This window comes from Tiliqua scincoides, chromosome 3 (genome assembly GCF_035046505.1).
Source record: "Tiliqua scincoides isolate rTilSci1 chromosome 3, rTilSci1.hap2, whole genome shotgun sequence".
Taxonomy (NCBI): domain Eukaryota; kingdom Metazoa; phylum Chordata; class Lepidosauria; order Squamata; family Scincidae; genus Tiliqua; species Tiliqua scincoides.
This window is the reverse complement of record NC_089823.1, coordinates 41280519-41301468: the sequence shown is the minus strand read 5'-3', so window position 1 is coordinate 41301468 and position 20950 is coordinate 41280519. Positions and strand designations below refer to the sequence as shown.

Below are 20950 nucleotides of genomic sequence, written 5' to 3'. Positions count from 1 at the left end.
TTCATAATCTTCATAATTAAGACATTTCAGGAAGGATATGTTCTTTTTTAGTTTTCTCTTCAACTCATCTGTCACTTTGTGTATTGACGAATCCAGTTGTAAAGTCCTGTGACCTTGGTGTAAACACCAGGGCGATTTCTTCGTGCACATCCTTCACCCCAACTGACAATGCCTGTAAGGTACCATCTGTTCCCCTTTCCTAAGCAGGCTAATGGACCTCCAGAATCACCCTAAAAGAGAAATACAGAAATCTTGTTAGAACAAAGAGGCTACTTTGCAAAAAAAAAAAAAAAAGGAACTAAGATAAAGATCTCTTAGCACAAAGGCAAGTCCAAAGGAGTAAAGCCAATCCTTTAGCAGGTCCTAAGATGAAAGGGCTTTAAAGATAAATACCAGCAGCCTGAAAAGTGTTCAGGAATGTGTGGGCAGCTGCTGGTGAATTTGTTTCAAAAATGCCATGATGTGTTCCCTCAGGCCAGTCCCAGGTAGATCAGCTGGAAGGACGTAAACTGAAGGGTTTTTTTGGTTAGACCCAGTAATGATACTGATATTATGCTACTATCCCTGTGAATTTTGTTCTAGTGCAGATTTTAGAAATGGGCTATGTCAGAATGTCATATGCAAGGGAGGGCACCAGGATGCCGGTCTCTTATTATCTCGTGTGCTCCCTGGGGCATTTGGTGGGCTGCTCTGAGATACAGGAAGCTGGACTAGATGGGCCTATGGCCTGATCCAGTGGGGCTGTTCTCATGTTCTTATGTGCAGTGTTTCTCAACCAGTGGTATGAGTACCACCAGTGGTACTTGAGGTGGTGTTTGGTGGTACTTGCAGAATCCCTGGACACCTGCAGCCTGGCAGTGGAATGCAATGCAACCAACAGTGGTAGGGGGCTCAACTTGGATGAGAAGGGCTCCAAAGCATGCTTTTCCATGCTCAAAAAAGCCCTCCCTTCCACTCTGAGCCTCTTACTGGTATTTATTGCATTGCATCTGGCCCCCCAACTCCGAAGTAATGATGATGTCGTCGCCAGTTACTTCTGCTGGTACTTCACATAGGTGGACCACGTGAAGTGGTAAGGCAGAAGACAAACTTTAAGAAACACTGTTCTAGTGAATGAATATGGCTGCCTGTGTTTGATCATTGGTAGATAATGGTTGTATAAAGGCACCCTCATGTGGCAGAAGAAAGGTACAACTGCCATTTTCTTAATATGGATCTATAGGGGAGATGCTACAGCAGAAGGCAACCAGTGCAATCTTATGCAAGACTACTCAGACAGAAATTCTGCTGTATTCAATGGAGCTTATTCTCAGGAAAGTGTATGCAGCCAAATTCTCTTACCATGTGGCAGAAAGGCAACTGAACAGTGGTTGTGGCTGGTAGTAGATATTATGGGGGGAGCTTCTGAAACAAGAAAATGGCTGAAGTTATTCCCGTCCGCCCCCACATAGGATAAATGTAGGCGGTTCCTGTTTCTTTTGCACCCGTGAAGTGGAATAATTTTAATCATTATGATACTAATCTGTACATACTGAATTTTAGATTTTAATTGCATGATCTGTAGTTATTTCTGTAGCGACTAAGGGCCCAATCCTATCCAACTTTCCAGCACTGATGCAGCTGCAGTGCAGCCCTGAGGTAAGGGAACAAACATTCCCTTACTCTGAGGAGGCTTCCGTGGCTGCCTCCCCACTGCAGGATGCAGCATATGCCACACTGACAGGGTTATATCAGTGCTGGACTGTTGGATAGGATTGGGCCCTTAGTCATGCAGAGCATTTAATAGAAAAGCAAATATTAATACAGCAGAGGTGCAATCCAAACTGCGTCCACGGCCGGTGCAAGTTGCTTGCACCGACCTGGGTGGGTTCCAAATTGCATGTTTTTGCCACCATTGGGGTTGGCTTGGCCAGCACACGGATGCACGCCGGCCCCTGGCTGCTTAGATTTGCGCCACCTCTATAGGTGGTATGGATCTGAGTAGCCCCATTGGGCCTGCTGCAGTGTTATCTAGGATAAGGGGAATTATTTCCACTTGCCCCAGACTGGCCTGCAGTCAGCCCCGAACTTGCTGGCCTGCCTGTTCCAGCACAAGTTAGAATTGAGCGATAAGTAAAATTGTAGTAAATAAAATTAAGTTATAATAGAAACCTGTGATAGCCACAACTAGAGCTTATACCACTGTGTTGTTGCAAATATTATCCACAGACAAATCCCTGAGATTTGTTTGAAGGGTCTCTAGGATTAGAAATCTTCAAGGAAAAACAACAGAGTATGAAAACTCCCCTATGACCAGAAATGCAATGTGAAAAGTGTATTAATATATGAATCACTGTGGTTATTCACACTGTTATTTTTGAGATTACCTGACATGCATCAATACCACCATTGAGATTTCCGGCACACAGCATCTGAGAAGTTATCAGATTGTCATAAAGTTTGCTACAAAGACTTTGATTAATTATTTTCACTTTGGCTTCTTGCAGTGTTTTCGCAAGCTGACCTAAATTAAGAGAAACATTACAAAGGTTAAAAAAAGAAAAAAAAGAAATCATGCTATGTTTTATCAGCTGAAACACTAAAAATAAAAAATGACCCACAGATGAAGAATCTCTGGCCTTTATGAAGGACTTAAATACTTTTAACCTTGCTTTGCCTATATTTTCCCAAAAGTTAGTGCATAGCATTTTGTAAATTAAACATATTAAACAGAATTACACTTTTCTTCAAATCTAAGGAGATTACCTTCCCAATGGCCTATGAACACCAACCTCTAAGAGCACATTAAAAATCTTGTTAATCAGCTGAGATAATTTTTTTGGCTACATATTAATCTCACACTTGCAATTTGCAATAAACATATCCAGAAATAAACATACTATTTTCTGTTAGGGCTCCCCAGCCAGTTACATAGCAGACAGTTCCATAAACAAATACTCTAGGACTGCTTGGTAAACATATGGGCTGTACCAGCTCATTGAAGAATACTGGTGCCTCCATTTCCAACAGGGCAATATCATAGTCTGAGATATATTGGTCATATTGTGGATGGATAATAATCCTTTTGATTGCTCGCATGGCTCTATGGTTATTGCTGTGTTTGTCAATGATCCTTACACCCATATATGCAGTCCAGCCAGCTGCTGCAGAATATCTGAAAAACAGAGTACAAAAATTCATAATCAGATTCCATTCATTTGGATGGGGAGTGCACAGGCTCAGTTTTCAGTGGATCACACCAAAAGTTGGTAAAAGCTGTGATACAATGTCGTTGTATCAGTTAGACCAAAATAGAAATTCCTGATCAATAAAAATCACCTCTTTTATCAGATGACACATAGGTAGAACCAATAGTTAAACATACATAATAATAAACATTAATTGTACAATCAAAATAATAATACACCATAATGAAAAATGAGATATGTTTTACAAAGTAGTTGAAAGTAGTTAAAACATCCAAGTATATAAGGAGAAAGATGTGTGTCTATTTTTTGGTCTGCTTAAGTACACACTACATGTTTATTTTTGTTTTTGTTTATTCACCACTAGTCCATTCAGGCTGCAATCCTACACTCACTTTCCAGGGAGTAAATCAGTGCTTTTTACTTCTGAGTAGACATGCATAGGATTGTGATGTCAGTGTATTTTATGTTATTTTTTTCTTTTCTTCATAAAAGGCAAATAAATCATTTAAAAAGGGCCTCTATTTTTGTTAACGTAACTATGATGACCAAAAGCTGAGCACAATATTTCTTTTACATGACATAATGCATACCTTATAGACTCAGAGTCCTGAAAGCAGTGGGCAGCAGATATCAGCCACCTATTTGAAACAATGGAGGCACCGCATATATGTCCAAATGTTCCCATCTGCAAGCTTGCTTGCCAAGGCCACTTTCCAGACCTTGCATCTTCGCCCCCAACAATTCTGTTTTTCTTTACCTGACTCCTTCCACACGCTAATAAAAATAACATAGACATTACTTATCGAGTAAGCACAACAACAATATGTTATCAGGTTCAGGACAGTATTCTCAAAACATGTAGCATAGGCTTGGAAGCCTGATCATATGAACATATGGCCTGTTTGGCTCTATATTGTGATAAACAGCAGCTCTCTAGGACTTCAGGAAGGGGTCTTTGGCATGCCAAATGCTGCCTGCCTTTAACTGGTGATACACCTCTAACACTGCACATGCCCGATCTTGTCTGATCTCGGAAGCTAAGCAGGGTCAGGCCTGGTTAGTACTTGGATGGGAGACCACCTGGGAATACTGGGTGCTATAGGCTTACGCCATAGTCTTTCGAGACTGAAGGTTGCCAACCAGCCAACCAACCTCTAACATTCTACCCCACCGCCCTCTTTACTCCTTACTTTCACTTTGTCTTTTACCTTTTCAGGGAGGTGGAGGAAAAGGATCAGTTGAAACAAGCAGTGGGTGCCCCCGGCTGCTCTAATGCCTGAGATGACCGCGTTAGTTGGCCTCAGTGGCGTAGCTAATGAGCATGTAGCCTGGTGCAGAGCTCAAAATGATGCCCCAGAAATGATGTCACAACCAGAAGTGACATCATGCCTAGGTTTTTTTTAAAGTACAAATTGAGGGGAACCTACCTCCTCCCCCCAGCAGCTCACCACCCACTTGATCTGCCACCTGCCTTCAGCCAGTAGCATAGCTAAGGCATCTATCTGATACCTGGGATAAAAGAAAATTTTGTAGCCCCCTCCCCAAGACAAAATCAAATTTAATTAAGTAAATAAATAAAAAGTTTTCTCTTTATTGGTTAGAGACACTGTGCTGGGGTGAATTTTTTATCTCTCCCTGCTAAATATAAGAAGAGCACCACTTGAATAATTGCCTCTTTATCAGTTAACAGGAGTAGCTGTATTATAATACATGGAAATGAGAGCTGGCTCTATTAACACCTTATTGGTTCCATGCTGTATCATAATGACATCTCATTGGCTCTCAGAACAATCAGTCTCATAGATCAGTTTTGAGTTAAAGAAATCCACTTTTGTTCCTAAGGCAGTTGTGTTTTCATTTTCTGGTTATTTGGCCATAACTTTTGATAGAATACAGTTATTCTAATGTGGTTTGTTTCATTGCATTCTGCATTAAATTACCTTTCCAATGATATAATAGTATTATTCGTACATACCAAGATTTTCACAATTTTGGCCACTAGTGTCAAGCTCAGCTTGTTGCCCCCCTAAATCTTGATGCCCAGTGAAACTGCTACCCCCTGTACCCCCTTAGCTATGCCACTGGTTGGCCTCATGGATGGGCCAGCCCGGTCTTCAAGCCACATGAAATAAATTAAAATCCTCAGCTTTAATTTTTTGTTTAAAAAGCAAAGTTACATATTTGTCTTTGTGAGGCACCATACCTCAATGGACTGTTCCAAGCCCTGACACATGCTGATAATTTCCACCTATAAAGGGTGAAGTCAGGATAGAAGAAAAAAGAGAGGGGGGATAGAATAGTGGAATGCAGGTCCAGCATTCAGAATTGCAGAAGGCACTGACACAAGTGGAAGTCACCTGAGCACTGCCTCAGTCTGGATCTGTGTCAGTAAGGCAAAGAAAAGGGCAACTTATATCAGTGATGCGATGATTTTCCTAGTGATTACTTTCAGATGTTCGAAGAATTTAGAGAATTTAGAGTGAGACTAGGGCTGTCCTCTCTGCCATGTCTCCAGGTGCTTCTTCAATAAGTAAAAGCTCTATTATGAACATATACTTCAAGCATTGACTTCAGTGTTGGAAAGAGTGTTGTGTGAGCAGAGATGGCTGCAGCTTTTCTCGGCTGAAGTTACCAAGAAAGCTCCTTGACCTGGAAGCACCATGTGCACATTAGCGCATGCATAAAACTTTGATTTATGGTCCTCATATAGGCAGAGCACACAGGCATTCAGATCACGGCAGTAATTCAGACATTCATACATACCACAGTTCATTTCATCAGACCCATCTGCACAATCTCTGACTCCATCACATTCTGGATTTAGCTTTATTGGGCACTTCCCATTCAAGCATTTATAGGAGTGCTGTGAACAACTTTTATATGCTGAAAGGAACCGTGAGATGAGAAAAATATTAATGTGCTTAATGGTGCTGTCTCATCAGTCAGAGCTTCTTTGTGGGTTCAAGACCCACCACTGGGTCATGACCCAATTTTTGGTGGTTTGTGAAACTGATATGGCTGATTAGGCTATGCACATTAAGGGTTAAACAAGCTGCTGCTTGGGGCAGGGGAGGAAGGAAGCACTGCTGATTAATCACCATTGTAGCCACACTCCTTGGAAGTTAGAAATCGGGCAGCAGAAGAAAATCCCCCAAGAAACCCTAAAATACCCAGTATCTTCTTCATATCTTCACTTGTACTTCATCCACAAGTACAGGCTAAAATTAGCTGACATCATGCTTACAGCAACTGCCGTCTTCCTCACTGTCATCCTCACAACTGTCATCTCCTTTGCAAGACCTGGAATGGTGTTTACACTTTCCATTGCCGCAGTTAGATTGTTCAGGATTACAGCCTAGAGAAGAACTGTAAAGTCAAGAATGTAGCACTCCCCTCAATGGTAGATACCCCCAGAGAGCAAGTCTACATTAGACCTACAGTGCGACTGTCACTTCAACTTCCATGGCTTCCTCCAGGGATGGGCAAGTCCAGCACAACTTGACTTGAGTCATGAGTCTCCGTCCCGTAACTCAACTTGAAAACGAGACCTAATGGGGCAACTTTTCAAGTCACCCAGACTGTTCTGGCTACTCTAAAAGACTTGAGTTCCAAGTCTTTCCCTTTAATAAGACAGTCATGGCTCCGTAGAAAAAGACTGAGCTGCTACCGGGCTGTTTGCAAATGTCAGAGTTCTCTTTAACCACTCCCCTGATGTCTATGCCCATCTGTAAACAAGGCAGGAAGGGTGAGACAGACTGCTTGAGGGTGGGGACACGAGAGGCAGGAGGGAAGAGGGTCACGCGCAGTAGCTGGGAGGCTTACCAGGATGACCTGATTCTTTGCAGCTCTATTCAGAAGTAGTTCCATTTGCACCAGTTGTTCAGTGAGGCTTCCTTCTCTCAAGTAACAACAGAGCCAAAAGTAGCCATGCTTTTGGAAAGTGTGATCACTATGAACCACTTCTCCCTCTGGCTTCTCTGCTTCCTCCTGCTCCCTGGGCTTCTCCAGCCAATTCTAAGGCAAGAACCCCCTTGGCTCCTCCTCCTGTCCTCCCTCATCCAAAGAAAAAAATCAAACCGCCCATTTACTGACCAACGTTCAAAACAATGTCATTAAGCCACACTCATAAACTCACCACAGTCTGCCTCATCACTTCCATCTGTGCAGTCTTTCCACCCATCACACTTACTGCTCAATGGAACGCATGTTCGATCAGAACATTTAAATTGCCCAGGACAAGCTGAAACAACAACAGTAGAGCATGTAGCTAAAGGTGCCCTCTCAACAACTCTGGGTACATAGTTCAACATGTTGTTGAATTAAAAAAAATAAACTTAAATAGCTGGGGTAACAAGGTGGAAATCAGAATTGGGTGCATTGCACAGGAAGCAGGGGGTATTCATTCATTTCCCCGCACTCTGTAGTCCTAATGAAAATCATGAACCCCCACAAAAGCTAAAGATACAGTTTATATCTCCAGTCTGAAATTCTACAAATGAAACTTTCTTCTGTTCACAAAGAACATTTCTGTTTAAAAGGGAGCTCCCAATAGCAGCAACTATCATCAGGATGCCACCCAAATAAATGCAAATAATCAATTATCATGAGAGAGGAAATGACATTATTAATCTGAGTCATAGTATAACAGATCTTTGAAGTATAGTTTCCAAAAGCTGTAACACTGCCCTGCCCCCCCCCCCCAATTCAAGGGTCCCCTTGGGGAGAAAAGCAAAGTTTAAATGCCATAAATAAAATAAATAATTCTGATTCCATTATCTGTGTTATTAGTGATAATAATAAGCACTATCAATACACATGGCAATTTAGATAGAGTGGGCCCCTGCCCCAAAGGGCTTACAAGCTAGATATTAACATATGGGAGACAACAGAGACAAAAGAGGGAGGGAAAGGAATGGAGATGGGGTAGATGGTTTCAGTTATGCTTACTTAAGCTTATTGGTTAGTCTACTTACGGTCCATGTGGCTGAAAGCTCTGAATTCAAAATAAAACCCCCTGTGTGTGACTAGTTCATCGGAATGGAAACGGATTGTAATGGAATATCCATATTCCTTGATCCTGTGGCCTTCGGCAATAGGTCTGCAATATCTGAAACCAATTACAGATATATCACACTTTCTTAATAGGGTTAACCCAGTGGTACTCAAACTTTTCCGGCCAATGGCTCCCTTGACCTCCGTGAATGTTGGCCATGACTCCCCATCATGCTCCTGAGGGCTGGAAGTGACATCATTAAACAGGAAGTGGCCAGAAATATTAACTATATTAACTATAATATTATAATATTATATTTATTATAATATAATGTTAAATATATTATATTAATATTATTGATATTAATCATATCATTAATTAAATGCAGATCTTAAAAATATATTATTAATACACAGCAATATACATGCTTTATAAATGATCAGCTGCTGATCACTGTTGGAGACAGGATGCTGGAGTAGGTAGATTTTGTCTGGTCCAGGAGGACTCATTTTTTAAAACTTTGTAAGCATACCAATAGAATTGTTTTATCAAATGAACTTTGTGAACAACCAGTCTGACCAACATTACACACACACACCCCTGTGGACCCCAATCCAACTAGTCATTTCTCCCATTCTCCTTGGATAGGATTGAACCCTTTATTAATTTAATGAAATTAAATTTTTCCAGCAGCTGGCGGGGAAAACAAAAATAGACCATGAAAATATATCCGAGCTGATAAGGGTTTGGTTAGGAAGCTGATTTGTCTCCTATACTAGGAGATGCACAGCTCAAGCCTATGCATGTCTACTCAATGGGTCAATGGGGCTTACTCCCAGGAAAGTGTGGGTAGGATTGGGCTGGAAATCATTTCATCAATGGCTGATAAGTATTCCCTTCAAATAGCAAGATTCATCACTTTAAAAATACAGCCTTTCCTCTTCAGTCAAACAACAATAAATCACTTTAAAAACAGTACCCTTTTTCTGCTCCTGGCCAAGTAAAGTGTGCGCTTCTCTCTCTTCCACCCCCCTTTGCCAACTGCATGGAAACAACTTTAAGAGTCCTGATGACTGGTAAAATAGGAAGCATTTATTTGGGGAGGGGGAGGAAAGCTGGAAGGTTTGGAGATCGAAAGGGGGGCGTGGAAGAGGGAGGGGGTTGAAAAGAGAGATTTCACTTTGATGAGAATCGATCCCAGGCTGGGAACTAGGAACCAACCAGACAAGGATCAGCAAGGGTTAAGGACTGCAAGCTCAGCATGCTCATTACTTGCCAGATGGGGGTTGGAGTCAAAGAGCTTTGGAAACAACATGCAGTGAACACAGAAGGCGTCAGCCTCGGAGTGGAGGGAGAAGAGGGCGGGGCGGCAGCAGCCACTCTCGCAGCTGAGCAACTCCCGTTTCTTCTGCTTTTAAAAAAAAGCACAGACGATGGGCTCGTATTCTGCCCAGAGGTGTGACTGCATTGCTGCGAGAGGACATCCCATGCCTCCCCTTTCAGTTCCTGGCGCCTCCCTAAAGAGCTGCGCCACACTGTTTGAATAACACTGCGCTAACCTATCAATATCTTGGCAAAACGTGCCATTTTGACCATTTCTAATTACTGAAGATTCTATCATTTTTACCACTATTGTAATTGATTTTTAAAAAATTGAAAGACTATTTTACTATATTTCCTTACATTTCTATCAGCTAGAATTCATACTTTGTTCTAAAAATTCTATCACTGCAGTTAATCTGCATGCTATGAACCAACCTAGGATAGGAATGGTAGTTTGATATCACTGTAGCCTCATCTATAATATAGAATGCATGACTGTGTCCCCAGTCAAGGTTTTGATGTAAGGGAAAAAAAGCCTCTCTGACCCATCAACTAACCTCTCTTTGCTGCATAGCAAGCCCCTCTGAAAAAAGAGGAGGCGTTGCAAATGAGTGTGCAATATAACAGAACAGAAGGGGCTGTTGGTCAAAGAGAAAAGGTCTTATTGATTGCACAAGTTGCTTCAAATTAAAGTATGTAGCTCACCTGACACCATCGATTTCCAGCCAATCTCGATCACATTTGTTTGATCCTGGAGATGGTTCTTGAACTTGTATTACAAGCATTTTTAACTGCAGTCTATATCCAGGTAGTGGTGCCTAAGATTAAATAAAATAAAAAAAACTGAGTCTATAAAGGAGACATAAGCATGGTAAAGAAAAATGCATTGTATGTTCTGCCCTTTCAAACAAGTGCAGTTACTAAATACCATAAGGCAGCAGTTCTCAAATGTACCATGGTCATTTGAATAAATTGCAGGATCAAACTTTAATAACTATAATCTATAGTCCACATTAGGCTGATAGTGATCCTTCTTCTCCCCATCATCATTTTAATTTTATTGAACACTAAAATTATTATTCTTACAGCTTTCCTATGCTCAAGTTTGTGAAAGAAATTTTTCCTTTAAAAACATACACAGAGGTTTTGAAAGGCTTGTCACTCTTCACAGCTACTGCTAAGAGTACATACCCTGATCATCCAGTGACAGTCAATATTGGGTGGATAGTAGCTTGGGTAATATGGAGAATTTACCGTCCCATTCCAAGAGATGTAGCGGCCACCACAGACTAAAAGTTGTAAACAACAGAACAACAGTGTTGTTAAGAAGTGATCCTTCTTCTATTGCTCTTTTGAAAAGTATGGGAACAAAGGGGGAGAAGGGGCTGTAGCTCTTTTCTTCTTGTAAGGTATCATCTTTCTGTGTGCCCTTAGGACTGAATAAATTGGTATTACAGTTGCCATTACATTTCTTCTGTGATAAAAGGGTTGTGTGGGAGACAGTTGACCCAGTCTGATATACTCTTCTATACATGGGAACTGGGATGTGGTCCTGAAGTTCCCACACCAGCAACAATACAGTACTTAGCATTTCTATGGAATGTTTAAAGTCTTCAGATATTGTGTTATATAGTGGGTCCATGCGAATAAAGGAAGGCATAGAGATAACAGCTCTATCTTCAGAACAGAACCTGGCAATGAATCACAAGGCAAACACCCCTGGCTTTTATACCCTTTAGCTCCGCCCAGACTCCCCATGGTTGGTGTAGTTGGAAGGAGGGCTAATCAGATGGTAGGGTTTTGATCCATCACCTGATTGGCCAGCCATAAGTCTGGGCCAATCAGTTATGCAGGATTTTGATCCTGCATAACTTGCATACATAACATATTGAACAACAAATGTTTTCATTTGTTGATGAGGTGCAATCCTCACATGCATTCCTCCGAATGCTCAGATTGGTTCTCTGCACTGGTCAAGAGACACCCTTGTCACACACAAGTTCTGTGTGGATAAAACCAAACTCTAAGCAAGGGGAGGGGCCTACATTTCTCATTAAAGATCCGCCTTCCCCTGTTGATTAGGCCCCAATCCTACCATCCAGTGGGACAGCATCCCACTGTCATAAAGAGGTTGTCAACAACATGCCACATGTGCCACTGGCAACCATTTTTGAATCACCACCACAAAGCAGTGGCAACAGTGGCCTGCTGCTGTGGCCAGCAACCTGCTCCATACTGGTGAGCTAGTATTGGGGGGGGGGGTTTCATTTAGCTGGGAGGGGAACTAATGGGATATGTCAGGAGAGGGAATGGAGAGGGTAAATACTGCAACTTGCTTCTCTGAAAATTATTCCAACACTTTTCCGAAGTGTTTCTAAAATTACAAAAGTAAGATCTCTATGTTTAAAACTAACAGATGCTAATAGCTAATTAGCTAGCTAATGGTGTCAGTGTAATCATGCAGAAGAAAATTAATACTACTTTGTTTTTTTAAGTCATTTCTGAACATATCTGCCTGATCCCATGTCAGACCACTAGTCCAGTTCAGTGTTGTCTATGCACTGCAGTTCTGCAGGATTTCAGACAGCCCTATCTGGAGAATACCAGGAGACCATGAGCCTGCATTGCATATGTTCTCCCTATCAGCTATGAACCCCACCCCTAACATTGTTTCCGCAAGCATGGGACGCAGGAAACAGGAAGTGAACATTTCGGCTCCCTTCTAGGCTACTTTCTGCTTGCCTGTTCATCTGGCTATAAACTTTTTGCTTATAGAATTTGTTTAAAGTAAGAAACGCTTTCCCTTTACGCAAAGGTCTTCAACATAAACAAAAGTAACAGGATGCAGGGGAGCTGGAGGGGTCACGAAGATTGAGCCACGGGGAGCACAAAGATTGAGTTTCTCCTTATTTGCAATTTCCAGTAACTGCGGGGAGGGGAACTAGGCAAATATCCTCTGCAGATACCGGAGATGTCCGTATTTCCTTATTATTTCATCCTTGTTAATGTTGAAACATATATCAGAATAAAAAGTTATATAATACTGCACCGAAGCACTCTTGGCTGTAGAAAGATACTAAATTGTGACCAATAGTATTAAAAAATCCAACTACTCAAGATTCTAAGGGAGAAAAAAATACCTTAACTCCATACTGTATCCCACATTTCAGTTCACAGAAATATTTCCACAATATTCACAGATCACAACCCCACACAACACATCACATCTAATGTTTGACCAGCAGCTCACAGACAATGCCTGTGCCCTACTTCCAGTTGGGTTTGACCACATACCAATTTTAGGAACCGCTTCAAAATATGCTTTGAGTACATTGTTCTCTTTTCTCTGGTCCAGTGAGAATGTGACCAACATGACATTGCTTGATGAAGTTAAGCGTAAAACCGGAGGAGTCCAAGCTCCGGACATTCCACACCACCTGAAATATATTCCAATTGAATACAGCTGGAAATCAGTACAGTATTTCACCTTCTGATCAGGTAAAATCATCCATGTCTGAGCTCATTGATTTGGTGCATTGGAACTAAAACTGAAACAAGATTTGATTCTCTGAATAGAGACAGGATTGAATTAGAGTTGTATTGAATGTCTGAAGCTACATTAGACTGAGAGCTGCCCCATTTACTGCCTATTTTCACTGGAAGACACACTCCAAGAGTTCAAGTCAGGCATCTTTCCTAGCCTTTTCTGTCCGAGATTTATTCAATCTTGAATTTGTGTTTGAATTTGGGACCATTTACATGCAGGATACATTTATTATTATTATTCTCATTTTCAACAACAACAAAAAGTTTTCAAAGTGGTTTACACAGCAAAAGGAATGAAAAACTTGTTCCCTGCCCCAATAAGATAAGATGAACACACTAAAGAAATACACACCAGCAACAGCTACTGGGAAGATGCTTTGCTGGGATGAATAGCAAAAATTGCTCTCCTCCTACTAAAAATAAGAGAGGCGCCTCTTTTGTCTTTGCCCACTCAGCAGGATTTATGCTCTATCACTCTGCTGCATATACAGCTTGGATATGCAGCAGCTTTACCTCCTTATACTCCTACCTTGTAATGATCTTGTTTTGCAGAGGGAGAAGAAAATCATATGCAGACAGCCTGTGAGAAGCACAGCTCCCTGGATTCACTCCATGCATAGGAACAGCTACTAGCCTCACAACATAGTCGGATGGGACTCGGAGTCTCCACTGATAAAAAGATTTCTTAGGATTCATCAGTGTTAATGTCCTATTATTACCAGGCTTTGCGTAGAGGTCAAAGGCCACTGGTAGACAAAACCAAAACAGATCAGTGGCTGAAAAGCAGTAAGGAGAAGAAATTAAAAGAGAAATTAATCCTCTCAGCCCAGATCCCAGGGAACAGATGTCTGCACCACAAAAGGTCGGTTTGTCTCTCTCATCAGACAAGGCCTGAAAATGTTGTGAGACTGCTCTGTGCTATCTTCTCACCCCATGAAGCTGTCGCCCCTTGGGACATGCCTGAGGCACAAAGGCTGTGAAAAAGGATCGCCTTCGTGCACCTGATTTGTAGCCCAAGGACTTGAATTTCTAGATATTCAGCCAGCAGCTTTCACCAGCTCGCTCAGTACAAGTCAATTCTGAGTGCATCAGCTAATGGAGAAAGCAAGTGAGCCAGATCTGGTTAAGTGGATCAACAATAGCAGACGGCTTGAGACAATTAATCTTTCTTACCAAATGAGCCTAAGTGCAGGTGTTTCAAAAATTAAATCCCATTGAATTTTGCGGGATTTTATAAGAACCAAACTCGATGTTGTGATGAACATGAGTTTGGCCCTGGTTTTAATTTTTTTTTTAAAAAAGAAATTTAAATAGTGGGGGGGGGGGAGTGTATGAAACACTGCCAGGGGTTAGACAGCTTTAATTCTCACCCTGGCACAGTTTCTACCCCAATCATGCAACTCCCCAATGTTCACTTTGTATCTTTAAAAAAGTAATAATTTAAAAAAAATATAAACAGCACATGGGGGCACATGAATGGGATACAATCTGTGGTGGAAGCTAAAAGATAGATTGTCTTAGCACTGTTGTGGTTTTTCAATGTTTCATCCCCCCTTAAATGAAACAAAAAGGGGGGGGCCAACCACACAAATGCAATATGAAGTGAGATGTACTTAAGAACTTAAATGTTCTTAGGAAAGCAGCCATGCAAAAATTCTCATTATTAAATCTCTTGCGAACTATTATTAATCATATGGACTTTTACAATCTCTAACTCTTGTGACACCAAAACCACTGGTATGAAATCAACCATTTCCATTTTACAGATAAGGGATTGAGACTAAGGCTGCCCAGGATATCCATGACTGAGATCAATTCTCAATCCAATAATCTAAATTAATTTCCAAAGCTTCTTCTCCAAACTATAAACCATGTGAATATAAACAATCTATGTTTGCCTTTGTACAAAAGACAAGTCCATATTAAACCCAGTCTGTAGCATTAATTATTCTTTCCAGACAAAATCACATTTACTACTGTTATAACGTAGCAACAAAACAAGTCAGAAAAGATTGGCTGTATGCAATATTTCAGCTACACGCCTAATGGCTCAGTAATAATTTCCCAGGATAGGAGATTCTTGTTATCAGTCATGAAGGGTTGAGGCAGAAAACAGGGCTCTGTAATCTCATGCATGTGTAATTACGATTAAAAATAAAAACCTTGATCAGTAACAATGGTGTAGCTAGGGGGGGTTGTAAGTCTTGTAGGTAGTGTAATGTGCTTTGTAGGTGCCCCACCACCACTCACCATTGGAGGCATTCTGGGCAGCGAGAGCATTGTATAGTGTGTTGATGTCACGACTTGAAAAGGCTCCAATGGCGACTGGGAGGGACCACTTACATGGCGCATTGTGGTGCCTCAGGACTTACCACACCACCCCTCCTATAGCTACACTATCAAGATAAGAAGTTTCAGAAAGAGAAAATCCTATACTCACTTTCCTAGGAAATAAGCCCCATTGAGCACAATGGGACTTACTTCTGAGTAGATAGGTTTAGGGTTGGTCTGTTAGAGCTAAATTAGTGCCACTGAAATTAGTGGCATTAGTGCCACTGAAACTTGAGAGTGACCCAAGAAACCTTAACAGACTCCCATACATTTCAATGACTCATGAATTGAAGTTGTTTCACTGGTGCACTGTCCCCCTTGAGCAAATTCAAATTAAATGAATACGGGCCTGCATAGCAACAACATCGGATAGCTGGCTAGTGGCATAAAGTGGCACAAGAAATAAAGCTTAGTTCTTACCTGATTTTAGCGTTACATCATAATCCATAGAATCTGAAACTAAGAATTATTAATAGTTACTATGTGAATTCTTTGTATACATACATATTTTTTTTAAACACCTGAAGAATATCAGTTTACCAAAAAGCTCCATTGTAACAATATCAAAATCCTCTTCTAAAGAAAATGTTTCAGCACTGCTATTAAAAGGCAGAGGTGTCCTTTTGGCAAAAATTCGCTTCTGATTCACTGAGGTGAGATTTTTAATTGGGAGAACAAAATCTTGTGGGGTCCAAAATGTGCTCCAGTAATAAGCACGAAGGCCATTTTTTCCTTCACTGTAGAAAGAAAATAAGGACAAAATGAAAGTCAGGTGTGGCGTCCCATTCAGCTGTGATGGTGTCTCCATCAGCCTGCATACAGAAGTTTATATAAGTCATTGTAACAGTTACAGTTAACTGTTCCAGGAGGTCTGGCAGCACATAACAAAGTTGGTTCACACAATCAAACTGCAAACATCACTCATTATCAATCCACACATAGATTCGTCCTGTTTGCAGTAGACTCCATCTCTCCAGGGCCATTCCTCTCATTTTGCACCATTCTATAAATAAACCTCTTCAATATCAGAATGAGAAAAGAAAAGGGCAACCAGAATGGAGTCATCTTGCATACTGGATCTGGAGGAGTTATGATGACAAGCTCATTTAGCAGCCTTGATTCAAATCAAGAATCAACCATAAGAATCAACCATCAACACTCTAGCATTGAGTGTCCCAACAATGTATGGTTCTTTATGGCTGTAATTCAGTGTGGCCCTGGCCAACACCGCAAGCAGTGCAGGAAACAGAGCTGCCACTGCCAATAATGCCCTCTTCCCAATCACTACCTGGTCTCCTCCCCATTCAGAACTTCACTCAATTCTGCTCCTCTCCACCCTATTTCACCCACCCATCTCCTTGCCTCCAACCACTCCCCACACTGACTTACAAGCACCACCAATTTCTCATTCCCCTTCCTGGACTCAATCTGCTTTCCTAGGTTCACTTGGACTTGCACCAGCTATTGAGCTGGCGCAGGTCCAAACAGACCCAGCAAGGTGGTGAGGGCTTACCCTTGGACAAATGTTCCCTTACCTCAAGGAGGCCTTCACAGCCCGAAACTCCCTCGTGGGATGCAGCATGAACCCAGTTGAAGCAGCTGCAAGGGGAGTTAGGTGGGATTGGGCTGTCTGTCTTATTGCTGTCAAAGCAACTGAACCACATACTTTCTCCAAATGTTTTCTCACTAGGTTCATTGAATGAGGGAAGAGGGGGAATAGAAACATGTTGAGTAGCCAACACCGCCATTACATAATACACATAGGTTAGGTGTGGGGCCAGAAACCATGATCATTCCCTCTCACTGCACATGTTCACTTACCCAACTTGGTCTAAAATGAATAACTTGAGCTGGATGACGAGCATGCTTTGGATTTTAGCCAAAGTATAGCCCGAACTATAACAAAAGTGAAGTCTAGGTGTAATTTGCTTTTCTGTTTGTCTTTGTTGTTATAACTCTTAAGAAAATATGTAGAAATGCTGACAGATTAAAGAATTATTTCTTCAGCTAGAATATGTACTAGGAAATAACTTACCTGAATGCAGTAATAACAGATTTCAAGTAATAATTTCCTAAGGCTGAAGACCCATACAATTCTGCAAACTGATAGTTAAACAATTAGAAAGCTAAATATAAAGAACAAAAAAAGTCTGTTAAGTTTTGATGTCATCATATCTCTTCTTTTTTGAAAATAATATAATATTTTTTTCCCCGTTTTCTTTCTGTTTCTCTCAAATAATTGGACAAAGTATCTCTAAGTGATGGAAAGGATTAATAATCATACAAATTGTACTTCAATTTGATAACAATTTATCAGGTAACCTGATACTGATTCTTCACCGAGCATTTACACTGCTTAAGATAGCTGTCATTTCTGGCTTCTGTTCAGGCCATAGACAACTCATGTAGTTCATGCACAAAGCAGCTTTGAGACCCACGACTAATTCATTTGGGAAATGCAGGCTAACAGAGAGATCCTTTGTATTTTCGAGGCTTCTGTTAGCATGGACCCAGAAAAGTGTATTGATCTCACAAACAGAGTAAACTTGGAGAAAAAATGAAAGAAAGAAAGCATTGTTGTACTGGAAAATGGCATTTTAAAAAGAGGCTTTAAATCAAAATTGATAAACCCCCATCCCCCGCCCAAATAAAAATCCACACATGACGAAGTGCAAACTAACATTTTGCATATCTGTAAAAGCAGAAGAAGCTACAACGTTGTTTCTTTTCAGGCTTCCAAGTCCAAAATTGAATTGTCCACCAGTGGCATAAGATTTGTCCAGAGGAGCAGGCACGATCCAGGTAGAAGTCCCTGCATTGCCCTGGAAGTTGTGTGACATTGTACTGGAGGCCATGCTGTGCTGGCCAGCGCACTGAAGCGCTCAACAATTGCTGGAAGTTATAAGACAAGATAATTGCTGGAAGTTGTGCGCATGAGCTGGTGGTCAGGCCACCATCTGCTGATGTGAGGTAAGGTTGGAGGAACACAGGGAAGTTGGAATGAGGAGCTTCTGGGTGGGGAAGGAGGCAAAATGAGAGAAAGGAAGGGGCAGGTCCAGCAGCACTAGCTTGTAGCCAAATCCTGTCTCCCTCATCATTACATGCCTCAGTCCTGAGCCAGCAAAATTGCTGGGACAGTGGAAGTTTTCCTCATGGCTAGTGATCCAAAGTTCACTAACCCTGAAGATACCTCCTCCAAGCTCCCCCCCCCCCCCATCATAGGATGCAGTATGAGCCTCCTTGGTGTGAATGCATAAGTAGAGAGGGAGTTCGGATTGGGTTGAAACATATACACAGGGGGCCCTGTATCTACAGATCCTGTATCCATGGTTTCAATTATCCCCAGATGCGCCCCCTCCGCACACCCTCTGGAGCTGAGGTATAAAATGACATTTAAAGGCATTAAAAACATCACTTCCGGTTTTGCTGGAAAACTGGAAGTGACTTTTTTTTGGCCGAAACAGCCATTCTAAGCCCCACAGCTAGCAGATGTGTGTGACCACTGTGGGAGTTAGAAGAGCCTCCAAACATAAGGGGAGCATAGCTCCCCTTGCATCTGAAGGGTCCAGGGCACAGGGGGCATCCCCAGTATCTGTGGTTTCACATATCTGTGGGGGGTTCCAGAATGGAACCCCGGCTGATACCGGAGCACGCCTGTAATCAGGTTAATCAGAGATGGGACACATTAGTGCCTTGTTATCTTGGTATCTTGGTGCCTGCAGCATAAAACCAACATGGTACCATTATCTAGTGGCAAAAATAGAATTAAAGACAAAGGCTGTCTCTGTGTGGCCAATGATAATTCTCTCCCCAATAACAGCTTCAGTTCTCCTCTAGCCACAACTCCCATCCTTGACATTAAGAAAAGGTAAAATGAAACACACCTTGCATCAGCATTCTTACAGAACATATTCCAATAAGAGGAACTGTCTAATGAAATTGGAGCAAAAAAGGTCATTTACATTTTGTCTTATATTTATGTTTTTCACAGGAGAACTTACATAATTCTGGACTGCTTCAGCTTGCAGTACAAATGTATTTGATTTAGGCTGCATTAGGTCACTTGTGTAAGTCAGATTAGGAATTTCAACACTTCCACCAATGTAGATGAAAGAGAATGCTGGAGCTGGGAAAGGGAGAAGAGGGACATCTGGCACCAATAAACAGACACAAACGAGCTATCAGTACTGACAAAAACACTGCTGGCAAATATACCAATTTAACTTCTATGATTAGAAATAGAAATTAATTAAAAATAATAATAAAGTGTAAATTAAATGCCTTACTATGCATCACCTGCACAAGCATCCATTACAAGATGTTTTATGTAGGTTTTAAAACATTCTGTGGACATATTTACTATTCCAGCAGCAATGAGCTTTCAATGGGAGCAAATGAAAAAAGGCTGCAATCCTAAACACAGTACAGAGAGAGTAAGCTGCACTGGGCACAGTGAAATAAAAATGCATGAAATTGCACTGCAAACAATAACCTCCCATTCCCCATCTGTTTTCTACATGGTTGGCAAAAACAAAAATGCTTCAGAAATCAAGGAGGAAGTTACTATAGGTGGTTTCTCCCTACTTTTCAGAAAGCAAATGTTAGTCCTAAAATTGGCTTTGACTGTGTTTTCTAGCATGTTTAAGCCTTTAATAGGTAAATGCCAATACTAGCTTGTTGCTGTTCATTACTTAGACTGTTCTTGTAGTATAGAATCAACAACATAGGTTCACTTCGCATTTGGAGATACAAAGCCTTTTGCATTGGTGGCAGGGCAAATGTGTAACAAGCAGTCACAGTTTGCTCTTGCTTGTCTGAACTACAGTAATGGGCAGAAGGGAAACATTTTGTGATGTCTGGGTACAAGCATCTATTATTAGGAAAGAGACCAAAAGAGCCCTCTTTTAGGCTGATGATGAACACACACATTATTGGAATCCTGGAACATTAAATAATACATATTGATAAAAGAACGCAATGACTTTCCGTTTCACAAAGGGAAAGTCAAAGCAAATTTCTTTATCTAAAGTGAAATTTCTTGGGGGATTTTTTTTTCACATTTCTTCTAAAAGTAACCTTAAAGTTTATCTATCTGAAACCAGAACAAATATTAACTTGACATGCTTACTGAAAACCAAGCACAGCAGTTTCAAGGAGTGTAACTTACATAATGTATAATATAGGATCAACAAAATGACAGTGATAGTCAAGGCCATCATAGGGAACATTTCCAGTAGCCATTTTTTCCAAACACACAAATTGGTTTTTTTGTCAAAAGGATGCCATAGATGTGCCATTTCTTCTTGTGTCTGGCTGTGGGGAAGAGACAGACCCTGTTAAAGAATGAAAGGGAGGGGGGAGAGTGAGAAATCAACAGGTCAGGTCATGCAACATGATTCTGTCTTTGCTCAGCTGAGACTGCATTTATTCGCACATTATCCCTGAGCAATTTTCCAAATGAACATGTGTGCGTGCCATTTCTTACCAGTCCAGAGAGATACTCGAAGTCACTAGAAATAGGGATGCTGTATATAACAGGGAGACGCTTGGAGGGGAAAGACCTCGGCAT

The 20950-nt window shown here is 41.2% G+C and overlaps 1 protein-coding gene across 1 annotated transcript in view; it reads right to left on the bottom strand.

The window, feature by feature from the left end:
* LOC136645015 (suppressor of tumorigenicity 14 protein-like) overlaps positions 1–20950 on the bottom strand; it is a 30278-nt gene extending 9328 nt beyond the window's left edge. The window contains exons 1-15 of the mRNA XM_066621274.1: positions 20867–20950; positions 17417–17484; positions 15922–16118; positions 13580–13826; positions 12799–12941; positions 10696–10793; positions 10210–10322; positions 8162–8295; positions 7324–7428; positions 6433–6543; positions 5952–6071; positions 3779–3962; positions 2880–3154; positions 2367–2503; positions 89–230 (exon numbers count right to left, since the gene is read on the bottom strand). Coding sequence (XP_066477371.1) covers positions 89–230; positions 2367–2503; positions 2880–3154; positions 3779–3962; positions 5952–6071; positions 6433–6543; positions 7324–7428; positions 8162–8295; positions 10210–10322; positions 10696–10793; positions 12799–12941; positions 13580–13826; positions 15922–16118; positions 17417–17484; positions 20867–20950 — 2158 coding nt within the window. The remainder of the gene's footprint in view (positions 1–88; positions 231–2366; positions 2504–2879; positions 3155–3778; positions 3963–5951; positions 6072–6432; positions 6544–7323; positions 7429–8161; positions 8296–10209; positions 10323–10695; positions 10794–12798; positions 12942–13579; positions 13827–15921; positions 16119–17416; positions 17485–20866) is intronic.